General features: G+C 37.3%; 1 protein-coding gene across 44 annotated transcripts in view; it reads left to right on the forward strand.

Annotated features, from left to right (window-relative positions):
- PBRM1 (polybromo 1) overlaps positions 1–24,599 on the forward strand; it is a 121,058-nt gene that overhangs the window by 32,068 nt on the left and 64,391 nt on the right. For 22 of the 44 annotated variants that reach the window (XM_053929292.1, XM_053929290.1, XM_053929309.1 and 19 more), the window contains 9 exons: positions 520–588; positions 4,196–4,294; positions 8,129–8,211; positions 8,947–9,042; positions 9,929–10,020; positions 11,684–11,897; positions 15,228–15,369; positions 20,398–20,495; positions 22,614–22,658. In XM_053929292.1, coding sequence (XP_053785267.1) covers positions 520–588; positions 4,196–4,294; positions 8,129–8,211; positions 8,947–9,042; positions 9,929–10,020; positions 11,684–11,897; positions 15,228–15,369; positions 20,398–20,495; positions 22,614–22,658 — 938 coding nt within the window. The remainder of the gene's footprint in view (positions 1–519; positions 589–4,195; positions 4,295–8,128; positions 8,212–8,946; positions 9,043–9,928; positions 10,021–11,683; positions 11,898–15,227; positions 15,370–20,397; positions 20,496–22,613; positions 22,659–24,599) is intronic. The other 22 variants (XM_053929298.1, XM_053929300.1, XM_053929311.1 and 19 more) reach the window with 1 other exon arrangement.

The following is a 24,599-nucleotide window of genomic DNA, read 5'->3' on the forward strand; positions in this document are numbered from 1 at the left end:
ATTTTATAAGAAAACAAGTTTGCTTTGCTTCTTAAACAGTTTCATTTAAAATTTGTAATCGTTAAGTTAAACATGAAATTAACAAATCTTGCAACATAACTTCTAATAGGTCCCTAAGAATTTTATATGAAAGAAGATATAATAGTATTAGATTGCAAAATTAAGAGAACTTCTAATAAACCCTTCAAAAATAATCCTCTACTTCATTTCTAGGCATAGATATCTCAGGACCTTTAATTTGTGATCTGTGAATTTAGAATTTTTAAAACATAAAGTGGTGCTGTATTAGTTGTATAATGATAATTACCTAATCGATACTAATTAAACTCCTACAACATGCTGTTGGGTAGTTCATGAAGCTAGTTAAACTCAAATTCTTTCTGCTTTAAATGTAACAAACAATATGCTGTACAGCTGTGTCTTTAGTTTTGAATCCCACAAAGCTGCTTAATTGATTAAGATTGTCGATATCAGTGTGCTTCCTTGTTTTCTCATTAGCTTTTTTTTTTTGTCTTTCAGCAATATCCAGACTATTATGCAATAATTAAGGAACCTATAGATCTCAAGACCATTGCCCAGAGGATACAGGTATGAAGATGACCGTATGTGATTGTAGTGGTTTAGGATAGATTGGCCTGTAGCCTTTCCTAAGGGCTTTTAGAAAACAGAGGAACAGATGTCTCTGTAAAGGGTTATTACATTAACATAATGTAAACAAATAAGAGTGGAGTTACTGATTATAGATTTGGAGGCAGCAGCATAGCATTCCTTTTGCATGCTTTTCTGTAGGGAGGAAAGTAAACTTTTCATCGGCATATTATATCTTGCTCTATTAGGACAATTGTTAAAAAACATTGATCGTGGACATTTTTAATTGTGAAAAGTGCATTGGCAGTAAAGGCTTTGTTGCTTATTTTTGTCTGCTTCCAAATAGTTTTAGGATATCTCAGAATAAAAACTACCTACAACAGATTGTTAAAAGTATTGGGTAGGTCAGAGACTTTCTTTGAGTGCCGCTACCTGTTATCTCCAGCAGTAACAGGCACCTGGACCTGCTAGGTGCCTGCTCTGTTTTATGTGCTTTATATATATTAGTTAATTAATTCTTACAACTCCATGAGGTAGATACTGTTATTCCCATTTCAGAGATGAGAAAACTGAAGCACAGAGATGGTAAGTCACTTGCCTGAGTCATCAGCTAGTAATGAGAAGAGTTAGGATTTGAATTCAGGCAGTCTGGCTCCAGAGTCTACGCTCTCAGCCCCTACACTGTTACCTCCTCTCCACAGAGCAGATACTCAGTAAATAGTAATTGAGCAAGTGAAAATGAATGAGAGTTAAATTTTGAATGTAAGAGGTTAAGGAAGGTATAGGAAGAATGAGCTAAATTATACCAAAAATCAAGTTTTTAGAGTTTGGTCTGGAATGGGCTATTATCCTAGCTCTGCTTCTTATTAGCTATGTCAGTTTGGTTTGGCGACCTGCCTGCTTCCTCTGCTGTACATTGAGTGTAGTATTACTGCTTCACAAAGTTGTAGAAGTTGGTGATAAGGTATGTGAAGCATTCCCAGAGCACTTGTGGCCTTGGTCAATGTGAGTGACAGATCCTCCTGGGGAAAGGAGTATTCGGGGCTCCTAGTAGATAAAGCAAAGAAGAAAATATTATGTTATAGTCTCTTATAAAGACTTGAGCCTGAAAGCACAGTGATTTGCCGGGGGGGAGAAACTTCCTTGGCTTTAAATTCTAAGAGACTAGGAAATACTGACTACTGGAATCATAGAAACATTTACACTGATTGTTACAATACAGATTCCCTAATGTATCACCTTTTTTTTTTTTTATTGTTATTCAATTACAGTTGTATGCCTTTTCTCCCCATCCCTCCACCCTACCTCCCTCCCCCCTCTCCACCCTCCCCCTTGGTTTTGTCCATGTGTCCTTTATAGTAGTTCCTGTAATCCCGGTCTCCTCACTGTCCCCTCCCCACTCCCCCCTGGCTATTGTTAGATTGTTCTTAACTTCAATGACTCTGGTTATATTTTGTTTGCTTTTTCCTTCTATTGCTTATGTTCCAGTTAAAGGTGAGATCATATGGTATTTGTCCCTCACTTCCTGGCTTATTTCACTTAGCATAATGCTCTCCAGTTTCATCCATGCTGTTGCAAAGGGTATAAGCTCCTTCTTTCTCTCTGCTGCATAGAATTCCATTGTGTAAATATACCATAGTTTTTGGATCCACTCGTTTGCTGATGGGCACTTCGGTTGCTTCCAGTACTTGGCTATTGTAAATTGTATCACCTGTTTTTTTTTCAGGCAACTCAGTAAGTGCTACTAGGAGTGACTTAGTCTCCCAAACCTAAATCTCTGGCATTCCTGACATCTATCTTAGGGGAAGATGTTTTCATAATACTGAAAATCAAATTGAATCTTTAAATACCTCTACCTCAACCCCACTCTTCTCTCTGTGACCTCTCACCTTATCTTGTCCTTTTTCCCTTTCGAAAGCCCTACAGAGGCAGCTCCTTTCACCATCACCCTAATCAAGGTCCTTGGCTTCTTATGCCTGAATAATTATTATAGTAGTCTTTCCTCCCTCTCTGATGAGGCTGTCTAGTCCTTTCCACATATTGCTTCCTGATCCTAGGTTTCTTCCTGTTATTCCACTACCCAGAGACTTGTCATTAGCTATCTTTTTTTGTCAATGGTTTTCTAATGCCTGCTGATGCAACTCACAGCTCCTTGTACCAGTTCACCTATAACCAACCAACTCTGACTAATTTAAACAGAAAGGGAGTCCTTGAAAAGAGTATTAGATAGCTCATGGAATCATTGAGAAGGAAGGTGGGAGAGCTATGGGAAATAGAACTCAGGGCCATTGTGCACAGCTAAGGTCATATACAGTCTCTTTGTGGCGTCATTGCTGTTACTACTGTCATTTGCCACTGTGGGCCCCGGACACCCGCTGCTCCACTTCTAGACTCTACTCTCTTCCAGGAGTTAGGAATACATTCCTGCCATTCCCTTGCTGTTATCTTTAGTCCCTCCAGATTCTTATATCCAGAAATAATTCAAGCATGAATTATTTCCCCTTGCCCTGGCTTCCAGGCTGCTGGCAAAGCTACCATGTGCTCACTTCTACCCTTTTTGTGGAAGGTAGGTCCTTCCCTACTACCTGTACTGGGATTTCCTCTAAATAAAAAGGATGCTCAGATGTTGGGTCCTACATGGCAAATAACCAGCTCTTCTGTTTTTCCTTGCTTTCTGGACTCTGCCTCATTTTTCCTATCCTACCTATGCAGCCTGTGCTCATGATTCTACCTTTCCCTGCCCTCCAACCCTCCATTTTCCTGTATTTGGTTTTCTTAGTCTTTCTAGAACATGTCTGCTCATTTCTGTCTCCTCAAATGTACCTTTTTATTGTTTTTTCCAGATTTTATTTTTAGAGAGGGGGGAGGGAGGGAGAGAGAGAGAAACATCAATGTGAGAGAGAAACATACATCGATTGGTTGCCTCTCACACAGCTCCACCCAGAGACCCAGCCTGCAAACCACACATGTGCCCTGACTGGGAATCAAACCAGCCATCTCTTGGTTCACAGGCTGGTGCTCAATCCACTGAGCCACACTAGCCAGGGCTCATGTGCACCTTTTGACTAGAGTGTCTTCCTCCTTCCTTTCCTTTGTAAATTGAGGCAATTATGAGTCTCCTGGTTTATTTTGTATTAAATAAGCTTTAAGATGTGGGTACTCACAAAACAATAACTTCTGTTGTAGACTGACTTTTTATTTTATTTGAAGTGGTCCATAAAATTAGAGGAGTTTTATTTCACACTATTAAGTCCGCCTTAATGAATTAATGTTAATGAAGCACTTAGAACAGTGCTTGGCACCAGAGTAGATACTCTGTTTGCGAAGTAAGACAACTTTTACCTTATTTGATTTTTTTAAAAGTTGTAAGTTGTGTTCATGAAAATAATTTAGTTCTGGCTTTGCTTTTTACCTCAAAAATTTGTTCGTAAATGGACAATATTAATAGATTATAAAAGAGAAAATGACTTTACATGTTGTTCGTATGTACTTTCCAATAAAGTCTTGGAACATGGTGACAATTTAAAAATATGACGGTTTCTTTCTTTTTAAATGTCATATTGCCTAACTTTCAATAAGAGGAATTTATGTATTTTGTTTACTATAGAATGGAAGCTACAAGAGTATTCATGCAATGGCCAAAGATATAGATCTCCTAGCAAAAAATGCCAAAACTTATAATGAGCCTGGTTCTCAAGTATTCAAGGTTAGTTTCTTTATTATTGTTGTTTTCATTGATAAGAGTAGATACCTTAATTTTTATATAATAACTTTATTGAGATAAAATTCATATATCGTACATTTCAGCCAAAGAATACAATTTAATGGCTTTTAGTGTATTCACAGAGTTGTGCAGCCATCACCACAATGAGTTAGTGGTCAATCTTCATTTCCCCTCAAACTCCTCAGCCCTAGACAGCCACCAATCTACTTTTGTCACTGAAAATTTTCTGATTCTGGACATTGCATATAAATGGATGGACATTGCATATAAATCATAGTATGTGGTCCTTTGTGACTGTCTTGTTTTACTTAGCATAATGTTTTCAAGGTTTACACGTTGTAGCATGTGTAAGTACTTCATTCTTTTCATTGTTGAATAATATTCTATTATATGTATATGCCATGTATATTTACCCATCCATCAGTTGCTAGAGATTTGGGTCATTTCTACTTTTTGGCTATTATAAATAATGCTGCTATGAACATTCGTGTATAATATTTTATGGGGATATATTTTCATTTTTTCATGGTTACATACTTAAATGGAATTGTTGAGCTACATGGTAACTGTAGGAGGAACAACTGTTTTCCAAAGCAGCTGCACCATTTTACATTCCCATTAGCAATGTAGAAGTGTAATTTCTCCACATCCTCACTAACTCTTGTTTTCCATTTTTGTTTTATTTATTATAGCTATCCTCATGGGTATGAAGTAGTGTCTCATTGTGGGTTTGATTAGCATTTCCCTAATGATTGGTGATATGGACATCTTTTCATGTGCCATTCGTATATCTTTGAAAAAATGTCTACTCAGATCCTTAGCCCTTTTTAAATTGGGTTACCTATGTTTTTGTTATTGAGTTGTTAGAATTTTTTAGATAGTCTGGACTAGTTACCGATATATGATATACAAATATTTTCTTCCATTGTATGGATGGATTTTCTTTTCACTTTTATGATAGAGTCCTTTGACACATTTTTAATTTTGGTAACTTCAGTTTTTCTTTTTCTTTCTTTGGTTATTTGTGTTTTTAGTGTCCTATGAAGAAATCATTACCAATGTTGTAATAACTATGTATGGTGCCTGGAAATACTGGGGGGAATACTTTGTGAAGTATATGATTGTCTAACCACTATGCTGTACATCTGAAACTATTACAAAATAATATTGAGGAAAAAAATTAAGTTGGTCTGGGATTTAAAAAAAATAGAAACCATTACCTCATCCAAGATGGCGAAGATGAACTTCTAAAAATTTTATAGTTTTAGCTTTTACATTTAGGTCTTCAGTGAAATTTTAATTAATTTTTGAAACACACAGTATGAGTTCACATTTATTCTTTTACAGGGGATGTTTGTTTGTCCTTACATCTTATGTTGAAAAGACTATTCTTTCCCCATTGAACTGGTATGGGTTTATTTCTGGATTCAGTTCTGTTCCTTTCATGTATATGTATATCTTTATGCCAGACAAGGTTTGTTTTTAATCCACTTTTTAGTTAAATATTGATTTAGTCCCCGCATTTTTAAACCTCATAAATATAAAAAAGCAATCTGTGTAATATAATGCACTATGTAAAATGACTATTTCATTGCTTTGCAGTTCCCTCATAGTTTTATAGTCCTGTAATGAACAGTTGTTGGTAGAAATTTCTTGAATTAATAATACGAGGTCTGTCCAGAAGGTATCCAGCCATATAAATGAAAAATAGAGATATTTATGGAAGAAGATACAAGATACAAGAAAATTGTACATTGGACAATGACGCTTCAGTCCCTTGTAGGACAAAGTAGGCACCTTGGGACTTCACACAGTTCTCCCAATTGTCATCAGCTGCCCTGTCATATTTCCCTGAATCTCATTCATAGTCTGAAATCTCCCTTTTTGAAAGGGGATTTGAAATCTCTCTTTTCAAAAGGGGATTTTTGAGAGTTTTTTGAAAACTTTTTGAAAGTTTTAGGAAAAGCCAGAAGTTGCAGAATGCTAAATCTGGGCTATAGAGTGGCAGCGTCACCTGGGTGATTTGATGTTTTGCCAAAACATCACCCATGAAGTCTCTGCACAAGACATAATGCATGAGCAGATGCGTCGTTGTGATGAAGCTACCAATCACCAGTTGCCCATAGCTGTGGCCTTCTGAATCATCTAAATCACAGGTGGCAAACATGAGGCTTGCAGGCCGAATCTGTCCCTCCACCTTGTTTTGTCTGGCCCGGCACCTTGTTTCTCCCTGGAGGCAGTGCTGAGCTCTCCCTTAACTGTTAGGGAATAGTTACGTTTATACAGTCCTAAAATTACATTTGGTCCTTTGAAGGCAACCATGAGGCTTATGTGGCCCCTGATGAAAATGAGTTTGACACCCTGATCTAAATAGTTTCTGGAGGAATGTTCAAGCTCAATGCAAAATTTGATGGAGATTTGTTGCTCTACTCGCTCAGTGATTTTGAATGTGACGGCCACACAGTACACATGCTCTCTCAACAGCGTCTGCTGCCACCACTGACTAGTACAGTGACGTCGTCATTGTTCGCTCATGCACACTCCGGTCCACTCTCCTTGGATGCCGGGTTACAGCGATGTCGTGCACACTGTTCTCGTTGTATTAATAATGGCTGGGCTTTTTCCAGACAGCCCTCATACACTCTCCATTTGATGCAGTACACCTATCGAGGTGTTTTTCTCCACTGCTCAAAACAGTTTTTGAACTCATCAATTTTAATGCCTTTTACTGTTCCTGCCATTTTTTTGTTTCACCTATTCCACATTGGCAAAACATTTCCCTCTGAGAATTTTTTTCATCCGGGGGAAACAAAAAAATTTCCCTTGGGATGAGATTGGGTGAATAGAGAGGGTGGGGCATGGGAGTCTTGCCATTTTTGGTAAAAAACCTGCTGAACTCTCAGGTGGTATTGGCAGGTGTGTTCGTAAATCACTCATCAGGAAATGGGCAAAAACTTTTAAAGAGTCTTCAAAAAAAATTTCACTGAAGCCAAAAGCAGCCTCTCACAACAACACCAGCTGGTAGGTACACTGCTACAGATGGGTTCCCAGAACACTGACCTAGCAGGAGAAGCCTGGATGGGCCTGCCCTCCAGAATATAATTCTAGGTTTTTTTGGGTCCCCCCTCATATATTGGGAATTTAGCACAGAATGTTCAGAAAATCTTTTGGGAGTGTATTTAGACTTTCAGAATGTTGATTCAAATACAGTTGCTTTTGATCGTTAATTTTAACATTTATTTTTCATCCTTTAAGAAACATTGAGTGAAAACAGGAATGAACCATGAAGACCTTGTATTTTTAGTCTTTAATAGGACATTTTAATGTGTAGCACCAAGTGTTGATACAGTTAAGAACTTTGCTTTTAGTGTGATTATTTTCCCTAAACTAAATTACAGGAGAAAGAAAACTTTAGGTTTGATATATTAGTAGGCTGTTAATTTAAGCAAATACATTCATTGTTAGTTTAAGTATATAGTCTTTAATCTTAGAAGTGTATCTTTGTTTCAATTTTTAGGCCAGTGTACACAGGTAGTGTTCATTGTATTTTCACCAGTTTTTCCTTGTTTATCACTAGATTTTTGTCTGTGTTACTTGACTAATTGTGAAAGAGCTTCGCTTTTTAACTTATATTTAATTATGAATATGTTTTGGAAGCTTGTGGAAAGGTTAGAGGATGAGGCTTCGTGGCTGTTGAACAAAATGCTACTCCAAATGGAAGAAGTGCCATGGAAAGTGTCCAGTGCGTGATTGAGAGCATTTTAAACTGTGCTTTTTTCTATAATTTTTGTAAGCCAAGTAATTTTGTCTTGACAGGATGCAAATTCTATTAAAAAAATATTTTATATGAAAAAAGCAGAAATTGAACATGAAATGGCTAGGTCAAGCCTTCGAATGAGGTAGGTTTAAAAATGTCTAAAATTCTTGTGCTTTTATTATTTGCCAAGTTTTCTAGCTAGTGAAATCGTTATAGTGGGAAACAAGAAATGTTTGCATTTCAAGATTATATTTACATTGATAATGTGATTCTGAAGAGAGTCTGGATAACTGTTACTCAGAACCTTCATTGCAGCTGAATGGCTTTATTTATAAAGAAACAATTTTTAAGACAGAGCATCATTGTATGTTTTTATTGCTTTATATATGTTATATATAGTTGTATTTATATATAATATGTTACACATATTGTATACAGTATATAATACAGGTAATTTTATATTTGTGTATAATATATCGTAATATGTATATTTACAGTAAGAATATTTAGCAAGGTGTCAGAAGGTCTAAAATCTTATCCTGGCTTTTCCTTGTGCTTGGGCTATGACTTTGAACAAATCTTACTGCTAGGATTCTGTTTCCTCCTACCTGATATGGAAAGGTTGAGTGGTAACAAGACATTTGCCTTGTTACCAGATACCCTGATCACTTTAGTGACCATAAGCTCTCTAGTACTAGCTATGGTCCATTTTCCAGGTTTTGGAACAAAGCCTATTGCACACTAGAGGCTCAGAAGTATTTGAGCATTTCTGTTTAGAAAAGAAGAAAATGGTTGTTTCCTTTTTGTTTACCCAGCATTCTGATTTTAGCTGTCAATTTTCTGAAGTTTTTTTTTTTTTTATCTTATCTCTGGGTAGGACTCCATCAAATTTGACTGCAGCCAGGCTGACAGGTTCCACGCACAGTAAAGGAAGCCTTGGCGAAGAGAGAAATCCCACTAGCAAGTATTACCGGTAAGAGAGAATGAGTGTGTTTAGTCTGAGAGCTGACTGATGTTTATGGGCATACTAGTATAGGCATACTAGTATTTGCTTGATGGCTATCTTGAAGTAATATTTTTGGGCATAGTTACGTTATTATGAGAATTTGTTATCAAATGCCTTATTTAAATACCTCACTTAAAAGGTTGAGGTACTGCCCTGACTGGTAGCTCAATTGGTTAGACCATCGTCCCAATATGCCATGGTTGCTTTTTTGATTACTGGTCAGGGCCCATGCAAGAATCAACTGATGAGTGCATGAGTAAGTGGAACGACAAGTCAGTGTCTCTGTCTCTCTCTCTCTCTCTTCCCAGCTCCCCCCTCTGTGTCCTCCCCTCTTTTTCTCTCTCCCCCTTCTCCTTTCTAAAATCAATACAGAAAAAAAAAAAGTTGAGGTACTATAGTAGGCCTGACCTCACCCCTTAGAAAATGCTTAAGTGAAGTTGTTTGTTGGGTATGTTTAATATTACCAGTAAAACATGTGGTAAAATCTAAAAGGTTTTGTGCTCCTAATGGAATTTGTGTTCATTGTAAAATATGAGCATCTAAAAAGAGAATTAACCTATAATTATGAATGAATCTTTATTTTTCATAAAATAAGGGAGTGGTGTTGCATTTATGTTAAAAAAAGATTCCAATCAGCCTACTTTAGGGTTTCTAACACCACTCCTTTTCTAAGAGAAAAAAATTGGTACTAGATAAAATTGATTATGGGGAATATATAAGTACAAAGATAAATTGAGGAGACAGTTGAATACAAGTTCTTTTTCTTTTAATGCTTTGTTATCAGTTCCTATTTCCTATAAACTAACCCAAATTATTATAATATTCCATGTCTTCTGTTTGTTTTTCTTTATAGTAATAAAAGAGCAGTCCAAGGGGGTCGTTTATCAGCAATTACCATGGCACTTCAGTATGGCTCAGAAAGTGAAGAGGATGCGGCTTTAGCGGGTAGGCACTAGGTTGAGACTACTTCCATGCTTTCGCAGAGGGTCCTTCTGACAATTTTAATGAAAATTGTATTGACTTGGTCCAGCTGGGAATTTGTCGGTTTTTAGAGTACATGCTATTTTGTTGCATTTTGATTTTACTCTTTGGTTGGCATACTTATTAAAAGCTTATTGCTTTATTTTGTGTTAAAGTTTGTATCTGAGAAAATAAACACTTCTTTCAAAACAATTGGTTTGACAGCCTTAGCAGATCTTGGTTTCAAACCTCTGATAGTAAGACTAGTGACAACATCAGGGAACCCCAGAAAACATTCACATCATCTTAGATTTTCAGGTGTTTGACTTATAGTTTCAGTAGGCTATAATTTCTTCTTGGCTACAGTTTATGATTTAAAGATAGGTGTAGATTATAGTTAGAGCAGCATGGTAAATTGTCATTTAAACAAGTCCAACAAAGGGTATTGAGCACTCAAAATCCATGTAAAAATATACAGTTTGTTAAATAGCAACCTAAAGAACAGCTATAGCAATATATTTGATTTCATTGTCTGTCTTTCTCTTAAGTGTGATAGAATTTTTTAATTTTATGGTATGTATATTTCTATATGTAGAGACAAAATTTGTTCATGAAGTTTCTCTGGTATCTTTTCATTTTATAATCAAGTGTGATACAACAGATTTTTTTTCCAGCTGTATGTTATTTTATACTAAATTGTCTATAGAAATTTCATAATTACTATAGATTATTAACAGTATGAATTTAATTTCATTATGCTTATCTACAGAATTAAATATTTTTAATTTAAATTAGGCCTGGTATTATCAAAAACTTTTTAAAAGTATCTTTTCATTACCTTTGTTTTTTGTTGATTATAAAAGCAACACATGTTATATTTAGGTTTCCTTCTAACAAGTGGTTACTTTGTTAACCTTATAGTAACATAAGTTGCAGGAAAGCCTTACCATTTATAAAATTCCTTAAAAAGTATTTATTGACTTTTTTCTAATAAATAGTACTGTTGTCACAAAAGGATTATTATTTGGTCACTTCAGCTATTAAGAAAAACAAAGTAGGCCCTAGCTGGGTGGCTCAGTTGGTTAGAGCGTCATCACAATGTGCCAAGTTTCGGGTTTGGATTCTGGTCAGGGCACATACAAAAGTCAACCAGTGAATGCATAAATAAGTGGAACAACAAATCTATGTTTCTCTCTCCCCCTCCTCTAAAATCAATAAATTTTAGAAAAAGAAAAACAAAGTAGGTGCCAATCAATTACCTAATCCAAGGCCACGAAGATTTACACCTACTTTTCTAAGAATTTTATAATTTTAGCTTTTATTTTTTACTTGTGAGAACTGTGAAAGGCTACTTGTTCTTTTGTTGGCCACGCATACAGATCAAGGAGTCTCCAAAGAAGCACATTTAAAAAGAGATTATTCTGTAGCCTTTTAAAAACAGTGTAACTTTTACTATGTAACATTCTACTCTATTTCTTAACATTTCTCTAAGTAAATATACAATTATAACATTACTAACATCTTTAGTGAAGACTAGAGATTATTCTTTTAAAATAAGTATTCTCAAACGTATAGCTTAACCTGGAAGGTTGTTAAAGAGCTTTTCACAGTGTTCTTTTCCTTACAAATACCTTTTTTGTCTGCCTAGCTGCACGGTATGAAGAAGGAGAGTCGGAAGCAGAGAGCATTACTTCATTTATGGATGTTTCAAATCCTTTATATCAGCTTTATGACACAGTTAGGAGCTGTCGGAATAACCAAGGACAGCTAATAGCTGAACCTTTTTTCCATTTGCCTTCAAAGAAAAAATACCCTGATTATTATCAGCAAATTAAAATGCCCATATCACTACAACAAATCAGGTAGGACATCTTCTACATTACTTGCTATAAATCCATTTTCTTGTGGTTAAGCCTGCACATGTATTTTCCTTCCTAAAATGGAAAAGGATATCAAAAGTAAAAATGTTTTAACACATGTCTAGAGTATGCTTAAATATCACTCCTGTTTCGAGATAGAAATTTTTAAAAATATGACAATTAGTCTTTTTTAAAAGTTTGTATGTATGTATATATGTATGTATTTGAGAGAGGGGGAAGGGAGGGAGAAAGAAAGGAAGAGAAACCAGTACCAAAACTGCAACCCAGGCATGTGACCTGAATGGGAATTGAACTCGTGTCCTTTTGCTTTGCAAGACAACACCCAACCACCTGAGCCATATCAGTCAGAGTGTGAGATACAAATTTGACTAAACACAAATGATATTCTTTGTACTGCAATAGAGTGAAGAGGCAAGTTGATGAAAGGTGTTCCAGTTAGACATTTTGGTGTCTGATGATAGATTATAAAAAAATCATTCAGCTCAAAATTTAACTGTTCATTTTCTTATAACTCAACTAAGTACAGAAATTTTTCTGTACCTTTTATTGATATTTTAATTACAACAATTTATCTGTATTTAAAGTTTGTAGTTGAACTCCCCTCCTCCCAGAATAAGTTTAGACTGCTCTTAGAGAATTCAGTAGCTGAAATAGTAACAAAGATGGTTCATCTTGGTTTTCCTTTTCTGTTTAGACAGTGTTAAAGTGATTATTGGGAATTCAGCCAGACAATACTTAAACCACCACAGTATCATTAAAAATAGTAAGAAATAAACCCTGGCTGGTGTCACTCAGTGCATTGAGTGCCAGCCTGTGAACCAAAGGGTCACTGGTTCGATTCCCAGTTGGGCACATGCATGGATTGCAGGCCGGGTTCCCCCGTGTGGGGCATGGAAAGGCAACCAAATGTTGGTGTTTCTCTCCCTCTCTTTCTCCCTCCCTTCCCCTCTGGCTAAAACTAAATAAATAAATATATTTTTTAAATACTAAGAAATAAGTAATGTTATAAAATATGGTATTTTGAAACTCCCACATGTGGGTTAGGTTTTGCAGGATACCCAGGTGGAGGGACAAAGAAGGTAAAAATATCTTCATTGGGCATGGTCAGATTAAGCTGGTATTTACATGATGTTTTCATGGCAGATAACTCACCTTCTAACAGTAGGAATTAAAATTCTTACATTTGGTGTATTCTAAGAAACAAGGTTGTTTAAACAACGTGTGTTTTATAGTTTTGGTTTTGTAACTTCTGTTTTTATCATTTGATCAGTAAGATTTATGGTGTTTTATTTATTGAAAACTTTTGAGGTTTTCTACACAAGTAGGATATTAGAAAATCAGCTAATTTGGCCCTCTTAAAATAACGTGGAAATTGAGGCTGTCATTCATAAGAAAATAGCGTAAAAATTTGTCTTTTATACTCTTCACCTTAGAAAAAATGATGACGGTCTTGTAGATGTTGAAAGGTTCTTTTTTAAGTGAACATTTTCTGTCATTTGTATCTTTTCTCCCACCGTCTTTTTTTTTTTTAATTCAGTCTAATTTAGTTCAGAAAAAGACAAGTCCTCAGCCTGCTCATACACCTGCCTACAACTTTCTTTCAAGTTAGAATTTTCTAACATAAACCTTACCTTGTCAAGTCAGTAGTCCTGCACCTCTCCCGACTTTTGAACTTTACTCTGACAGTTGTCTGACACACAGGTAAGAGTATGAGGAATAGAGAAGTGGCTGAGGCTTGACTGATAGCCCACTAGGGTTACGAAGGGTCAGCTTTTAGGATGTCTAATCTGCCTTTTTTCCCAAGGAACCTTGCTGAGCTAGTGGTGCCTCCCTGGAGCTGGGCTACCTTACATTGTGCTCTAGAATGACCAACAGGCAAATCTAGAACTGTGCTGTCCAGTGTGGCAGCCACTAGTTACATGTGACTGTTGAGCACTTGTAATGTGAGTAGTGGAACTAAGGAACTAGATTTTAAATTTTATTTAACTTTGATTTAAATTAGCTACATGTGGCTAGTGGCTACTGTGTTGTAGCACACAGTCCCAGGAAGATTTGTTGGCAGAAAGAAGATAGTTGAGTGTCATCAAAAGCAACAAAAATGGAAGAGTAGGCATAAGCTGGACAGTGTGGCTCCATCTTTTATTTCCCATTCTGTTCTTCCCTTGACCTGCTGTCCTGTCTGTTCTTTGTGTGTGTGAGAACATCTAGCACATTACCCTTGGAATTGATAGAAATAAGTCGGAGGCTATAATTTAAACTCAGGGTGCCAGCTACATAGGCTGGTACTGAGAGCTGAGTTTGTGCTTAGTTGTTTTTTGCTTCAACCCAGAGATGTTCTCTAACTTTCATATCTCTTTAAGCACTGCATGGAATCTGCATATGATTTTGGTAAATTTTAAGTACAATTTTACATGCAGAATGGATGATGTCATTCTAAAAGACAAGTTTGGAATTTCTGCATTCATTCTGTGAAGCTGTTTATACATATTGTGGTTCTTAATAATGTTTTTGTGACTTTGATGAATAGCGTGCAAGTGCTTTAATCAAAAGATTTAAAAGTCTTTCCTGTCTAAATTCATATAGAATTAGGGCAGACCATGACTCTTCACTTGGTACAAGGTGTATAGGGACTTCGTGAGAGTTGGTATTAGCAATAACCGTAGTGTCTGAGAGAAATATCAGAATTTTTAATATGTTTAAGTAAAATAATTAAAATCTTCAATTGTAATTAGTTACAAATGTTTGTATTGGAAGATTTCTTTCTCTTATTCACCATCTTTAGACCACTCTTCACTGTCCATATATAACACCCCTGGCAGGTGCGTGTAAATAGTTTATTCTAAATGCTCCTGCATGGAATTGCCAGTACTTCCTCTTTTCTTTAACTGTCATGAGCTAGAATGGTCTCTGATTTTCAAAAATGAGTAGATTGTCTTGATCTTCATTAAGGTGGTTTTAACTTTCCTGATTTTTGTCTCTTCGTAGGGTTTGCGTGTTAGTCACCGACAGGATTTTCCCATTGGGTTTTTGCTCGTATATTTGCTTTGTAATTGACCACCTTAATAGGTCCTCTTACTACTTCTTACAGTGTTTTGTTTGTTCTTTTGGATTTTTGAACTGTCATATGCCCTAAATATAATAGTACTTTTGTTTTCTCACTTTGTATCTTGAAAATGTCACTTCCAGACCTCTAATCAGTGTCATTAATGAAGATAGCATATGTTGCTTATTAGGATTTTGGCACTGAACTTTGAGGAAGGATGTTTATAATTTTCAAGTGGGAAATTCTAGCCATATGTATGTCTTTCACAGAACAAAGCTAAAGAATCAAGAATATGAAACTTTGGATCATTTGGAGTGTGATCTGAATTTAATGTTTGAAAATGCCAAACGCTATAATGTTCCCAATTCAGCCATATACAAGCGAGTTCTAAAATTGCAGCAAGTCATGCAGGTATGATATCTTGCTTTCGCTAAGTTGTTATATGTATAACTGAAATAATTTTCCACATTTTAAGAATATTTTTTAAGATGTATGATTTTCCCCAGCAGGATCACATCATTTATTTCAACCACAAGTACTGCTGAATATTTTTTTAGAGTCATCAGGACAATATAAAGTAGAAATACTTCAGCTTTGGACTGGGTTAGCTTTGCGAGTAGAAGAAGCAGGTATTTGTCTCTGGGGAGTGATTTTAGTGTCCTCAGGAAATTTCCCTTAAATCATAGGTGATAATCTATGACTTAGGTTTTATTTTTTTGGTTCTACACTTTATCTCTTTTGAGGTATCGTTGGTCCTTGGAAAAGGGCATCTTAAGGCAAAATAATCATTGTACAGTGTCCCTGAGTTTATCAGATCCTTTCTGAGAGCACGCCTTGGAGGATATCTGAGGTCACAGGTCACCTAGGGATTTTGAACAAAAAGACATAAGATATGAAATTAAAATTGTATCTCTTCTCAGTTTTTGGTAGAGTCTTTCAGGAAAGTGAATCTCAAAACAAGGAAGCAGCAAAAGCAATTGTAGATCACCCATAGAATCTTCATTTATTATGGTCAACACTATGATCAGTGTTGTGGATTTCAAGTGTTTCCTTTTCAGTATTTTATATGTATTCCTGAAGTCTGCTGTGGTGTGCTTTCAGCTGTGTTTGACAGAGGTGCTTTAAAAATGCATGTGTTCAAAAGTAGATCTACGTTCACCTCTCATATTAAACTTTCTTTTAGCCACACTGTTGCTTAAGAAGTCAAGGGTAACAAACGCCGTCTTTGAGTTAGCTTTACTTAAATATGGCCACCAGAGCAGGATGCCCCTACAACTTAACGTCCCTCAGTGTTTTTAACAAGTTGGTGCTCTTTGTAGTATTCAATTCATTTTGGCTAGTGTTGATTCCTCAATTCTCTGGATCCATTTTTTAAAATATATTTTATTGATTATGTTATTACAGTTGTCCCACTTTTTCCTCCCTTTGTCCCCCTCTACTTGGTATCCCCCTTCCCTCCAGAAATACCCCCCTTAGTTCATGTCCATTGGTTGTACATATAAGTTCTTTGACTTCTCCATTTCCTATACTATTCTTAACATCCCCCTGTCTATTTCGTACTTATGAATTATACTTTTTAATCCCCGTACCTTTTCCCCTATTCTCCCCTTCCACTTTCCAGCTGATAACCCTCCAAATGATCTCCATACCTATGATTCTGTTCCTGTTCTGTTTGTTTGCTTAGTTGTTTTTTTGTCACTGATGTAGTTGTTTAAGATTCAGTTGTTGATAGTTGTGGATTTGTTGCCTTTTTACTGCTCATAGTTTTGATCTTCTTTTTCTTAGATAAGTCCCTTTGACATTTCATATAATAAGGGCTTGGTGATGATGAACTCCTTTAACTTGACCTTATCTGGGAAGCACTTTATCTGCCTTTCTATTCTAAATGAAAGCTTTGCTGGATAGAATAATCTAGGTTGTAGGTCCTTGCTTTTCATCACTTTGAATACTTGCCATTCCCTTCTTGCGTGCAAAGTTTCTTTCAAGAAATCTGCTGATTGTCTTATGGGTACTACTTCGTAGGTAATAGTCTGCTTTCCTCTTGCGGCTTTTAAGATTATCTCTTTATCTTTTACCTTTGGCATTTTAATTGTGATGTGTCTTGGTGTGTTCCTCTTTGGGTCCAACTTGTTTGTAACTCTTTGTGTTTCCTGGACTTGTATGTCTATTTCCTTCACCAAATTAGGGAAGTTTTCTTTCATTATTTTTTCAAATAAGTTTTCTCTTTTTCTTTGATATATTTATTGATTATACTATTACAGTTGTCCCATTTCTGCCCCTTCACTCAACTCCATCCTGCCCACCCCCTCCCTCCCACATTCCCCCCCCTATAGTTCATGTCCATGGGTCGTACTTGTAAGTTCTTTGGCCTCTACATTTCCTACACTATTCTTACCCTCCCCCTGTCTATTTTCCACCTATCATTTATGCTACTTATTCTCTGTACCATTCCCCCCTCTCTCCCCCTCCCAATCCCCTATTGATAACCCTCCATGTGATCTCCATTTCTGTGGTTCTGTTTCTGTTCTAGTTGTTTGCTTAGTTTTCTTTTGTTTTGGTTTTAGGTGTGTTTGTTAATAACTGTGAGTTTGCTGTCATTTTTACTGTTCGTATTTTTTATCTTCTTAGGTAAGTCCCTTTAACATTTCATATAATAATGGCTTGGTGATGATGAACTCCTTTAACTTGACCTTATCTGAGAAGCACTTTATCTGCCCTTTCATTCTAAATGATAGCTTTGCTGGATACAGTAATCTTGGATGTAGGCCCTTGCCTTTCATGACTTGGAATACTTCTTGCCAGTCCCTTCTTGCCTGTAAGGTCTCTTTTGGGAAATCAGCTGACAGTCTTATGGGAACCCCTTTGTAGGTAACTGTCTCCTTTTCTCTTGCTGCTTCTAAGATTCTCTCCTTCTATTTCATCTTGGCTAATGTAATTATGGTGTGTTCCTCCTTGGGTCCAGCTTCTTTGGGACTCTCTGAGCTTCCTGGACTTCCTGGAAGTCTATTTCCTTTGCCAGATGAGGGAAGTTCTCCTTCATTATTTCTTCAAATAAGTTTTCAATTTTTTGTTGTTCCTCTTCTCCTTCTGGCACCCCTATAATTCGAATGTTGGAATGTTGCAAGATGTCCTGGAGGTTCCTAAGCCTCTCCTCATTTTTCCGAATTCTTGTTTCTTCATTCTTTTCTGGTTGGATGTTTCTTTCTTCCTTCTGGTCCACACCATTGATTTGAGTCCCAGTTTCCTTTTCATCACTATTGGTTCCCTGTACATTTTCCTTTGTTTCTCTTAGCATAGCCTTCATTTTTTCATCTAGTTCTCGAACAAATTCAACCAATTCTGTGATCTTCGTGATTACCAGTGTTTTGAACTGTGCATCTGATAGGTTGGCTATCTCTTCGTTGCTTAGTTGAATTATTTCTGGAGCTTTGAAGTGTTCTGTCATTTGGGCCATTTTTTTTTTGTCTTGGCACGTCTGTTACTTAAAGGGGCGGAGCCTTAGGTGTTCCCTGGGTCGGGGTAATGCTGGTTGCTGTGCTGTGATGCTGTACGTGGGGGAGGGGCCGAGAGGGAGCAATAGAGCCCGCTCCACTCTCCACCGGATTTCACTCACTCCGTCTGCTACCCACAATCAAATTGGGCCCCTTTGGTGCTGGTTCCCAAGTGGGTGGGCTTGTGCACACTCTAGGCCCCTGTGGGTCTCTCCAACGACCTCTCCTGTGAGGCTGGGAGTCTCTCCTGCTGCTGCCCCAACCCCCACGGGTGTTTTCAATCAGAGGTTTGAGGCTTTATTTCCCCATGCTGGAGCCCTGGGTTGCGCTGTCTGCCTCGCTCCCCGTCGTTTGTCCCGGTTTATCTGCGCGAACGTGGGGCTGCAGGGTCTGCTAGTGGTCAGACTGCCTGCGCCGTTCCGTCCCACACTCTGCCAGTCTCGGTCCCACCACAGCCACGCGAGTCCTCTCCGCCCCAGTGCCCGTCTCTGCCCCTCCTACCGGTCTGGATGTATGTTTCTTTTTTATCTACTTGGTGTCTGACTTCCTTGCCATTCGATTTTCTGTCAGTTCTGGTTGTGCGAGGAGGCACAGTGTGTCTACCTACACTGCCATCTTGGTTCTCCCAAATAAGTTTTCAATTTCTCGGTATTCCTCTTCTTCTGGCATTCCTATGATTCAATGCTGGCACATTTGGAGATGTCCCAGAATCTTATACTATCCTCTTTTATTTGAATTCTTGTTTCTTCTTTCTGTTCTGGTTGAATGTTCATTTCTCCCTTATGTACCATAACTTTGATTTGAATCCTGACTTCCTTCCCTTCACTCTTCACTTTCTGTATTTTTTTCTTTATTTCACTCTTTGAGCATCCTGATCACCAGTGTTTTGAACTCTGCATCTGACAGGTTGGCTATACACATTTCATTTAGTTCTTTCTCTGTAGTTTTGTTCTCTTCTTTCATTTGGGCCATATTTCTTTGTCTCCTCAATTTGACAGCCTCCCTGTGTTTACTTCTGTGTATTAGGTAGAGTTGCTTTGACTCCCTGTAAAAGGCATCTGTAAATTGTGTAAGACAGAGCCTTAGGTAGTCACCATGGTGGGGCAACCAGCTTCACTACTTTGTGGCTCTTTGTGAGGGGAAGGCTGGTAGAGGGGATTCTGCTGCTGCCTGGCTTCTGGGAGTTTGCCCAGCACTTGCCCCATTTCCCGTCTTTTCACCTACTCCTTGTATGTGACTGATGACCTTCTAGCTGTTGCCCTGGTGTCGAATCCCAGCCTGTGTATGTTTTAAGACAGTGCGGGTCCTTTAAGCAAAATTTTCTGAAAATGAGGCAGTTTCTTCCGCCACTCCAATTACCACTGATTTTTACAGCCAGAAATTATGGGGATTTACTCCCAGGCACTGGACTCCTGGGCTGCGCAGTCTGGCCTGGGGCTGGGACTGCTTGCTACCAAGGTATCCGTCGTGATTTTTATCTGCCACACATGAATGTGGGACCACCAATGCCCATTCCGCCACCTCTCCACACCACGTTGTGTCTCCTTGCCTCTCTGCCCCATCTCCGCCCCTCCTCCCTGTCTGGATGCATGTGGCATCTTTAAATCTTGCTTGTCGGACTTCAATACAGTTAGGTTTTCTAACAGTTCTGGGTGTTATTTGTTTTGGTATTTAGTTGTGGTTCCTTTTTATAGTTGCAGGAGGAGGCGAAGCATGTCTGTCTATGGCTTCATCTTGACCGCAATTGGATCCGTTTTTTTAACTTACTTTTTTGTAATGCAGGCTTTTGTTAAATTGTGTCATTTAAAGTGTCTCATGGCTTTGATTTTGTACATCCTACATGTTGTATTTCTCTGTGTGAATCTGATATATCTAGCTCTTTAATATTCATATATTCTAGGAGTACTCAGAAAAGTGAACTTGACTCCCAGGATCTGCTCTGTTTTAGGCAAAGAAGAAGGAGCTTGCCAGGAGAGATGACATTGAGGATGGAGACAGCATGATTTCTTCAGCCACCTCTGATACTGGTAGTGCCAAAAGAAAAAGGTATGTGCTCTTCTTATAACTGGAGATCATCTTCTCAGTTTCTGCTTATTTTGTTTTAAAGAAGCACAAAGAATGTTTTTTAATATATCAAGTATGAATTCTTTTTAAGCTTCAAATATTTGGTAACATGCCTTTTAGAATTTATTTGTAAATTATATTAGTACTTTTTTGTGCAAGTACCATACGCTTTTGGAAGATATAGTTAAAAATGACAACTACTTACATAGGTTGGCAAAACATGTTGTTCTTCTTTGTTGTCCAGGTTATTTGTTTTAATGTGGTATTGTAATAGTGCTACTTATATTTAATTTAGGTAATTTTTCATGGTGAATTACAAAAAATTTAGTACTCTCACTATAGTGAAGTAAGTCATGACTCTTATCCTTTTGTTTTTCCTTGTTAATCTGATCTTTATTTGCCATTGTAAGGATGTCAGATTCTAAAATACCAAGTCATAACTTCTTGTAGTACATAAAATGTTAAGGTACATATTTGGTTTCCTTTTCTTTCTAACCTTTCCCTCAACTTCCCTAATCCTTTCTTCTTCTGATGAGTTTTGTGGAAGGGAACTTTACTGTGAGATTCTGAAGCTGAACTTCTATAAAAAAATCATGCCAATACCATCTCTTTTGTCTGTGCCTCCCACATGGAATTTCTCTGGCTTGGTCTTTGTGGAACACTGTATTCCTCCTAATTCTTAACTTTTTCACCATCTTTTTAGCAGTAGTCAATCCAAGGAGGATATCTTATTTTAGGCAAGGAATAAGCTAATCACTGATAGAGCTTGATAGATTGAAAGTTGAACGAAGAAGTCATTAGTAATTATTGATACAATTCTATTCATGCATTAATAGGTCCACTAAGATGAGAGGATTTAAAAAGTGGTTTAGAAAAGAGAAGCTGTTTTGTCTTACCCTCTTATAAATAGCATTTGGGGAAACATTTTTAGCTTTAAAAATAACTTTGTTTACTCTTTTATGTCTTGGTAACTAAATTGATTGGTGTACCCTGAGATGTGAGTCTCCTCCGTTACTGGCCTATGAATGTCATCCTTCCAAGTTCTTAATTCCTTGTTATACCAGGGACAACGGAGGAAAAGTGTGAAAGCAGATCAGAGACATCAAGTCAAGGACATCTTTGAGTGTAATTACATAACTCTACTACAGCATCACCTGTGTTTTCCAGATCAGTCACCAACAAAGATAAAAACTTCTCAGGCAAAAGAAGGTAATGGAGGCAAAAGTGATGGTACAATTAGTGCCAACACTGAGTGAACAGAGAGATCTTAAACTAGTTAAGAGTTTAAAAAAACAAACAGTTCCAAGGATGCATTAGCCCAGGCCAGATACTTTAAAATTACCTATCTCTGGCATGTTGCTTGTGGGACAACCCAAGTAGATTAAATGAAAGATATTACTCTAAAACCTACCATAAAAAGAAAACTGAGCATTAAATTCTTGAAATAATGAAATGCCACTTCAAACTTAAGTCCCTTTATGAACACATTTCCTAGGAAGTGTTTTGTATAACAAAGTGAACGTCATAAGAGAAGAACAAATATAAATCATAGCTAAAGCAGTAAAAGAACATATCCAGCTTTGAAATACAGGCATGAGTGGATGTTAAAGGGTTGAGAGAAGTCCTATACTTTGGCCTATGATAAAGGAAATAACATAATGAGCCTTTTAGAAGGTAGTTATGTTAAGAAGTTTTGGTAATAAGAAATAGACTTCTCCAAAATTTAAGCAAACACAGAAGCCTAGGAAGTTAAGCGTGTCCATAGAAGTCAGGGCCAAGTTTTCCAAGTACCACTTGACTTTACTCCTAAATACTGTGTATGATTCTATCTTTGCTGTATTTTTTTAATATTAAAAGAGTCTCAGAAAAACTAATGTTGGTATGTTCTCTTCCTTGTGGGAGTGTATCTTCTCCCTCATTCCTCTACCCAAAAATCTACCTGCTGTCTTCCATGTTGAAATGTTCCAAGCATTCTTAATATCTTTTATCCTTTGGATTGAATAATCCTTTTTTTCTCAACCATATTTGGTTTATACATGACCCTCCAATGTTGCTTATTTTGTTTCTCTTCACATGTAATGTTTGTTTCTACTTTCCCAGGAACACTCTTGACAGTGAGATGTTGGGTCTCAGGAGGCTATCCAGGTGTGCAGTCCTTTTTTATGCATTAACATTTTTTAAAGTGTAAGCTTCTGTGGCATGGTCAGTAGTGCTAATTAGGTGACGAGTAAAGCCGTAAGCATGTGAAATAATGGTTTTTATTTGAGTGCTAGTTTATTTTATGAATAAAGAAAGCAGTATAGTTTAGAAGTGTAGTTAGTGAAATAAAGTCAGTATTAGCCATAATTTGTTACTAGATTGGCTGGGGGCAGCAAGCCCGCTCACCAATCATTGTAGCTGTGCTTCCGCAGGAAAAGGTAGAGGGTGAGAATATGGTGGCATTGCCGGCATCCAGGGGCAAGTGGGTGCTGATCCCCTTTCAGGGATGCCTTTTACAGATTGGGGATGGTGGAGGGATTAAAGTCAATGTCGACAGTCCAAGTGATGTCTGTGTTGACGCCTATGATTGGGTTAGTGCTTCTTGAGCATGAACATGTTTTCTCAGTCTCTGATTTTATCCATGTTTTATTTCTTTAAAAACATCCATTATTTTGCATGTTATTTATGATTTTAAACACAGCTTATGAGTTGCCATGTTATAGTCCTAGTAATCATTGTGTGGTGCTTTTATTTTTACCTTTGCTGTCTGGCATTCATGGAGTGTCAGTTGCTTGCAGAACACCAGACTGTGTTCTTATAGGTTATAAAGGAGAACTTTAGTCATCACCTGTACCTGCCAGGAACTTACTGGCCAGGGAAAAAAAGCAGGCAGGTTGAAAACAAATGAAACTATATGGAAACAAAATACTAAAAATAATTACATAAGATACACAGTTCTGTCGTTGTATAGAAATGTATTATGATTGCCCAAACAGCTTTAGGAAATACGATTTCCTTACCATGTTTTTCTTTGAAAGTTAGGTGTTCTTAACTTATTTACATGTTACTACCATATGTAGTCCATCCTACAAAATTAGTTACCTTCTTCCTAATATTTTCCTTAAGAAAAGTTTTTCTGATATTTTTTAAAGACCATGAGTTGCATTTCTTTTATATCACTCATAGTGTATGGCACTGACTCTGAGTAGTAGTAGAAATAGAAACATGAGGTATCATGGAGTAGTATTATAACCCCAAGTTCTAGAGCCTTACTGCCCAGGCTCAAATTACAGTTTTGGGGGGGGGTTTGTTTTGTTTTGTTTTGTTTTTAAGTCCTTACTGAAGATCGTTTTTTCACTGCTTTGAGAGAGGTAGGGGGAGGAAGGGAGAGAGAGAAACATCAATGCAAGAGAGAGAAGCATTGATTGGTCGCCTCCCACATGCACCCGGACTGGGGATTGTACACGCTCAGACCAGGGAGGAACTTGCAACCTAGGCATGAATCAGGAATCAAGCCCACAACCCTTCGGCTATGGGACAGTGCTCCAACCAAATGAGCCACACAGGCCAGGGCCCAGCCCCAGTTCTTATTAACTCTGATAGGAGCCTCATCTCAATTTCCTCATCTGAACAAGGCATTGATGACAGTACCTACATAGAATTGCTGCAAGGACCTGATTGGTTAATATGTTTAAAGCCCTTAGAACTGAGCTCGAATGCAATAAGTACTCAATAGATGTAGCTCTGATTATTTTGTGGAAGTAGTTTCTGTTGACATCAAAATTTGAAATCAGTAGATTTCATTTTGATTTTAGTCAGATGTTACTAGTCTGGGAAAACACGTTAGAAAAGATGAGTAAAAAGTTTTATTTCTTGAAGACTTGAAAATGAAATGTAGTAAGCCTCATAAAAGAAAGAACCATTGTATGTACTTAGCTTAACAGCAGTCACCACTGAGGCTCTAGGACCATGGAGTTCAATGGTGGGCTACCTTGAAGTCTGTGAACAGAGTTGATTTTGATTAGAGAGGTTGTTGGTAAGCATTAACTTGGGAAAGGGAAGGACATGATAAAAGCAACCTGGTGATTATCAGTTGATTCTAGCCTC

The sequence above is a fragment of the Desmodus rotundus genome, chromosome 8 (assembly GCF_022682495.2).
Source record: "Desmodus rotundus isolate HL8 chromosome 8, HLdesRot8A.1, whole genome shotgun sequence".
Classification (NCBI taxonomy): Eukaryota; Metazoa; Chordata; class Mammalia; order Chiroptera; family Phyllostomidae; genus Desmodus; species Desmodus rotundus.